General features: G+C 39.5%; 1 protein-coding gene across 1 annotated transcript in view; it reads left to right on the forward strand.

The window, feature by feature from the left end:
- The window catches only part of nrap (nebulin-related anchoring protein), an 18,886-nt gene that overhangs the window by 2,858 nt on the left and 9,861 nt on the right, over window positions 1-6,167 (forward strand). The window contains exons 6-20 of the mRNA XM_020605232.1: window positions 817-921; window positions 1,579-1,686; window positions 1,799-1,906; window positions 2,072-2,176; window positions 2,337-2,444; window positions 2,527-2,634; window positions 2,770-2,877; window positions 4,049-4,153; window positions 4,321-4,428; window positions 4,747-4,851; window positions 5,048-5,146; window positions 5,256-5,360; window positions 5,497-5,604; window positions 5,747-5,854; window positions 6,001-6,165. Of these exons, the coding sequence (XP_020460888.1) occupies window positions 817-921; window positions 1,579-1,686; window positions 1,799-1,906; window positions 2,072-2,176; window positions 2,337-2,444; window positions 2,527-2,634; window positions 2,770-2,877; window positions 4,049-4,153; window positions 4,321-4,428; window positions 4,747-4,851; window positions 5,048-5,146; window positions 5,256-5,360; window positions 5,497-5,604; window positions 5,747-5,854; window positions 6,001-6,165 (1,653 nt within the window). The remainder of the gene's footprint in view (window positions 1-816; window positions 922-1,578; window positions 1,687-1,798; window positions 1,907-2,071; window positions 2,177-2,336; window positions 2,445-2,526; window positions 2,635-2,769; window positions 2,878-4,048; window positions 4,154-4,320; window positions 4,429-4,746; window positions 4,852-5,047; window positions 5,147-5,255; window positions 5,361-5,496; window positions 5,605-5,746; window positions 5,855-6,000; window positions 6,166-6,167) is intronic.

A 6,167-nucleotide genomic window follows, 5' to 3' on the forward strand; every position in this document is an offset into this window, starting at 1 on the left:
GTGTGACCGAGCCGACGCGCCCCCCCCCCCCGGTTAGCCAACTTTGTGTTTCAGGGGGCTAAAATTATACATCAGGAAAAACAGCCTCACATCCCGTCCTCTCCCCTGCCCTGCCACCTGTTCTGGTCTGTCTGAGTCTGTCTGTGGCTACATGTTCATGCTATGCTTATATTAGCAGTAGGCTAGCAAGCTCATCAGCTACTGCTTTATGCCACCAGAGAGTTATGGGACTGGTTGGGGTGATATCTGATCTGATGGCTGACTTCACGCCACACTGAGTGACCCTCAGCCCTGTCTGGCTGAACACCTAAAATATCTTATTTTGGCAAAAATGTAGCGCTTAGCTTTTAACTATTTTCTAGATATGGTTACCTTGAGTTTCAGAAAGTTGTACCAAATGTTTATTGTTAGCAAGTTCTCTCCCTTATTTCCTGGTGTCCAGCCATTCTTATTTTAGTTTTGAACATTTTTACAATTTAAGGATCCTTAGCAAACAGCTCAGTCTCATCACTCTGTGCCCTATTTTGGATCTTTTTGGCAGGTCCAGCTTCATCTTGATTGGGACATCTCAGTTACAGTATTAATAAGAACACCCTAATATTACCCCTTCATCATTAAGCATGTGAGGTGCAGATTGTCTGGGTTCAACCTGACAGCATAAGTCTGGTGGCAGACTAATATCAGCTGGGGCTAACAGTTTTTAGTATGATTATTTTATGCATTCTAAAGTGAATGCTGCAAACACAAGACTAGTGTGCGCATGTGCAAATGCGTGCCGGCCTTGGCTTAATGCTTGTCATCTATGTGCATTTGTAGCTGAAGTATCGTGAAGATGGCGAGCGCTTTATGTCCACCTTCCACTTAGACATGAAGTCCATGGAGCTGGAGAAGGCTCGTCTAGCCAATCAGATGGCCAGCCAGGTGAGCTCCCAGCAGAGCGAATGGCTGTTAAACCCAGTTAAAGGGAGTTCCAGTTCAAATTCTGACCTTTACACAAATAAGAAAATCTATATACCGGTAATCTATATGAATTAAACAATCCTACTTCTCCACTTTTTTGTTCCTAGTATCATTTACCTTTACAAATAGTAATTTTGTGCAGTAATTCCAGATGTTACATAAAATGATCAAAATTAAGATTGAATTGGATTGGATTTAGAAATATTGGGAACTGATTATATTTTATGATTTTAGTGATTGTGGAGGGTATTTGCAGTCTTTTAGTAGTTTGTACAGTAGGTGTTAATGTATAAAACACCATCTCCTCTCCTTTCCATATAATAGTGTAAGGTCTAAACCTTATTATGTAAAGTGGCTTGAGACGATTGTTGTTGTGAATTGGTGCTGTACAAATAAATTGAATTTAATCACATTCTATTTGCTATAGGACTTGAATTTAATCCAGTGTTAGTTGTGTGCTGTTAGTGTATTTGCACTAAATTAAAAGGAGTGCCAGTTCTTACCACTTCATGGATATAAACTAAAGAAGAAGTAGACAGGGCTGGGAGGCTTGAGGAGAGTATGATCTGTCCCGTGAATGTCTAAAAATGATTAACTTTGTCTTCTGTATCCAAACAGGCCTTTCAGTCTCAGTCGCAGTTCTCACAGCAGCAGACATGGTATTCAGGGATGATGACCAACCAGGAAATAGTAACAAGGTCTCAGGTAGAGAAGACTGCCAGTGATGTGAGTGCAAAACCTAAATATGTTGCTATTGTGTTATGGACTGTTAAATAGCTTACATAAAAAGAAAATGAAACTGTTATGTATCAGTATTGATTATGTGCTTTTTCGGCAGGTGAATCACACAGAAGAATTTGAGCAGTCGAAAGGAAAAGGCAGCTTCCCTGCCATGATCACCCCAGCTTATCAAGCTGCGAAGAAAGCCAGTACTTTGGCCAGTAATGTAAATTGATCAATTTTATTATTTATCTAGACTAGAAAGCTCAAATGAATGTAATCATAATTCACATCAGTGTTTAGCCCAAGCTTAATTTGTGTCTCTGTCAGTAGCTGTTGTGACTTTATACCCAAGGAGCCCTATTAACATATTTGTTTTCTTTCTCTGCAGCTGGAATATAAAAAAGGACACGAGGAAAGAGTTTCAAAGTACACCGCATTTGTTGACCCCCCAGAAGTGATTCTGGCTAAGAAACAAGGACAAATTGTTAGCGATGTAAGCTTTTCATTCAGCCTTCCATGATGACTTAACAATATTAATTGTATTTTAATTGACTTTAGACTCGATGACACTGACAAAACACAGCCTATTTTAGTTACTCTGTCAACTTAACAGACATTTTTGTGTGCCTGAATCATTCTTTTTCTTCTTCCAGTATGCCTATACAGAAGAGTATGAGCAGCAGAGAGGTAAAGGAAGTTTCCCTGCACACCTTACACCTGGATACAAAGTGTCAAAGAAGGCCACAGAGCAGGCCAGTGATGTAAGTAGGGAATATAAAAATGTACACCAATGCATACAAACACTGTTACATATGATTGGTAATGGGTTTCATGTCCTGTCAGATAAAGTATCGTCAGATGTATGAACAGGAGATGAAGGGTAAAGCTAGCGCAGAGGCTGCGGTAGCTGAAGCAGCTCATGCCAGAGAAAACGCAGAGCTCTTCAGTCAGGTAAGGAAGCCACTGATAACATTACGTAACCAGAATATCCCACCGTTATTTCATTTCAGAAACTAGTTTATAGTTCTTTATGAATTACTTGGATTACATTATGTTGTGAACTAAATTGAGCTCCCTTGCCTGCAGATTGCATATATTGAAGAGTATGAGCAGCAGCGAGGCAAAGGAAGTTTCCCTGCAATGATCACTCCTAGTTATCATCTGGCTAAGAAGGCACAGGAACATGCAAGCAATGTGAGTATCAACTTTACAGTACAGTAATTTATACAATCTATACATGTGCTCTACATCCTTAACAAGAAGTACCTACAGCAGATGTTGAGTCAAACATTTTAAGGGTGTGCAGTAAAAAAGTGAGCCTGAGCAGCTGTGTATCCATGTGAACTGGTTTTAATTGCTGTTACAATATTATTTCAGCTTCATCCATCATCTGACCTTGTCATCACTGTGCAGAACAAGTGATGCACTACAATGAGAAGGCCTCCCTATGTCGTCAGTCTTTAAAATCTCCTCCCCTGATCGAATTGGGCTCTATGTGTGTGTGTTTAATTATGTACTGATAGTCTCTGGGTCACACAGTAGCACAGCACCCTGTCCCCCTACTTTGCATGCACTACATCTTCTTTCATCCCTTTGCAGCTAAAATATTTCCATAGTCTGACATCTGAGGACAATCTAGTTTTAAAGAATGTTCAAAAGATCAACCAGCTTGTCAGTGAGGTGAACTACAGTCAAGAAGTTGGCTTTTATAAATATCATGTGCTAAGGTTTATGACAAAGCATTTCCAGATGAAAGTGTTGCTACTCAGTGTGTGTCTGTTTAAGAGCTGGATGTATTGGGCACTCTGTGTCAGTGTCCAGCAGTCAACCTGCATTTTAGGCATCTTTGAAATGCCTGTCTGTTACAGCTTACCTCCAGCAACATGGGACATGTTACTAATGTTACCTCAGACAGGAGCACAGTGCTGCACTCAGGGCAACTATTCTGGGCCTTGTAGACATATAACTCTTACCTACAAGTATGTATTATGAATCTGGCCTCCCACTAGTTGTTGCCTGTCTGTGAGCAATACTCCAGTTTAATTTCACTGGTTAAAGGTGACAGCATTCTCCCTGTGTGATATTTTAGTAGTAAAGGGGCTGTCACGTTTAATGGTGTCACACTGTCTGTGTTAAGCTTGGCACAGCATATTTAAGATTAAAGGTTCATCTCAGTAACTCTTGATTTATGATGGAGTGTCACTGATGATGCAGACACACAAATTGTTCTGTATATTTAGCAGATGAATGAGATGACTGGCGCCTTGGTGCCAGAAAGGATAAGCTTTGACTGTCTGAACAAATGAAAAGACATTACAATGAAAAATATTACAAAGCTGCTGCTTTTATTTGACCTTTTTAACAGGTGGAGTATAAAAGGGATCTGGAGAACAGCAAAGGTCACAGCATTAATTTCTGTGAGACACCACAGTTTCAAAATGCTGCTAAAGTTGCCAAGTTCACGAGTGATGTTAGTATGACACACCTTTATTTCACTTTATTTTTATAAGTACAAATAACTTGTAAAATGATATATTTGCTCTTCCTGTATATAACACGGGTAAGCTTGTGGATATTATGGTTGTATTAAACCCTTGAATGCTGATTTTTTTCTCTTTCTTTCAAAATTTTTAAAAGAACAAGTACAAAGAGAAGTACATTGCTGATATGAAGGGCCACTATGAAGACTCGGGAATTGATAAAAAGATGATGCATGCCATGAAAGCGAGGAAGCTGGCAAGTGATGTAAGCCTTTTTTTTTTCTAGAAATGCTATTTATAGTTTCATAGCCCCCACATAAACTCTGCTTAGATTGTTTTTCTTAATTACTTTGACATTTTGAACTTGAATCTTTTTCTTAATATTGTTTAATGTAGACAAAAATGTAGAAATGATTAATATATCTACTGCATATGAGATTTAATGCATTATAATATATTTATTAGATGCACAGTTCCTTACTTTAATGCATAGCTGATAAGGACAGGATTATAAATTGTGATTAAAAAATAAATGAACGCTTCTGTATCAGTGATTTCACTGTAGTCTTTTTCTACATTTCAGATTGCTTATAAACAAGGCTGTGAACAGGAGCAGGGTGAATACAACTACCCAGCCACCATCACACCAGGCTACCAAAGTCAAAGGAAACTGGACCCACTAAAAGATGTTAGTTCTCACAAAATGACTCCCAATCTTAAGTGTCATTTTTTACAGTGGAAATGCAATATGTAGCCCACATATGCAAATGACTTTTTAAATTGCAACCTAAACATCACAACCGTAAAGATATTTTTCTCTAGTAGCTGCATCACCTTATGTGACAGACATATTTGTGAAATTGTTTATGTCTGTATGACTGCAGAAGATCTACAGGCAACATATTGACCAGGTCAAGTACAGTCATGTGACAGAAACTCCTGAGATTGTTTTAGCAAGGAAAAACGCTCAGCTTGTCAGCAATGTAAGTAAACTGCACAAAGCTGATATACACTTTGATTAACACCAGCCTTATCAGCACTTTCCAATTGATTAACCATGGTGTTTGAATGTGTCATTAATGTGTCCTTCAGCTAAATTACAAAGCAGGCTATGAGAAGACAAAGCATCAGTACACACTATCCCAGGACCTGCCCCAAATCAAAATGGCCAAAGCCAATGCTGCTCTGTGCAGTGATGTGAGTTAACACAGACACTTTCTCACACATGCACGCACAAGCCTGCGTTCACACTCCAAAACCAGTTCACATGGTCATAGCAAATCGCTGCTCATTCATGAAGTTATGATTTGATAATCCATTATTGTCACTCCAGATTAAATATAAAGAGGAATGGGAGAAGACCAAGTCTAAAGCCTGGGACATCAGCTTGGACAACCTGAGTGTCAAAGCAGCTAAGGCTTCCCGAGACCTTGCCAGTGATGTAAGCAAACTTGCATTCTGCTCCACTGCAACAAGATACAGTCTGAGTGAGACTGAGCTGATGTCTGAACAAAAACCTAAGTGGAATTTATCAGATGTAATTGCTGGCAAATGAAACTAATTCAGACAGGTATATGTTTCAGATTAAATACAAGGAGAGTTATTTGAAGAACAAGGAGAAGGCAATGGGGGTCAACGTGAGCGACTCCAAGACCCTGCACTCTCTTCAAGTGGCCAAGATGAGCAGTGATGTATGTAGAAGTCATTCTGATCAATACTTATTGGCGTTAGAGTACATTTTTTCCACACATAACATTCAATGTAGCTATAAGAGTTGTCTGACTCAAACAGTACAACTAGATGCAACTTTTTATTTTCTTTATCATCACAACTGCAGATTGAGTACAAAAAGGGCTCCAGGGAGAGCCGGGGCCAGTACAGCTTGCCTCTGGACATGATTAACCTGAGCCATGCCAAAAAGGCCCAGGCGCTGGCCAGTGATCTGGAATATCGCACACGGCTCCACAACTACACTGTCATGGCTGATGACATCAAGGTTCAGCA

Source organism: Monopterus albus, unplaced genomic scaffold (assembly GCF_001952655.1).
Source record: "Monopterus albus unplaced genomic scaffold, M_albus_1.0 scaffold69.1, whole genome shotgun sequence".
In the NCBI taxonomy this organism is placed as follows: Eukaryota; Metazoa; Chordata; class Actinopteri; order Synbranchiformes; family Synbranchidae; genus Monopterus; species Monopterus albus.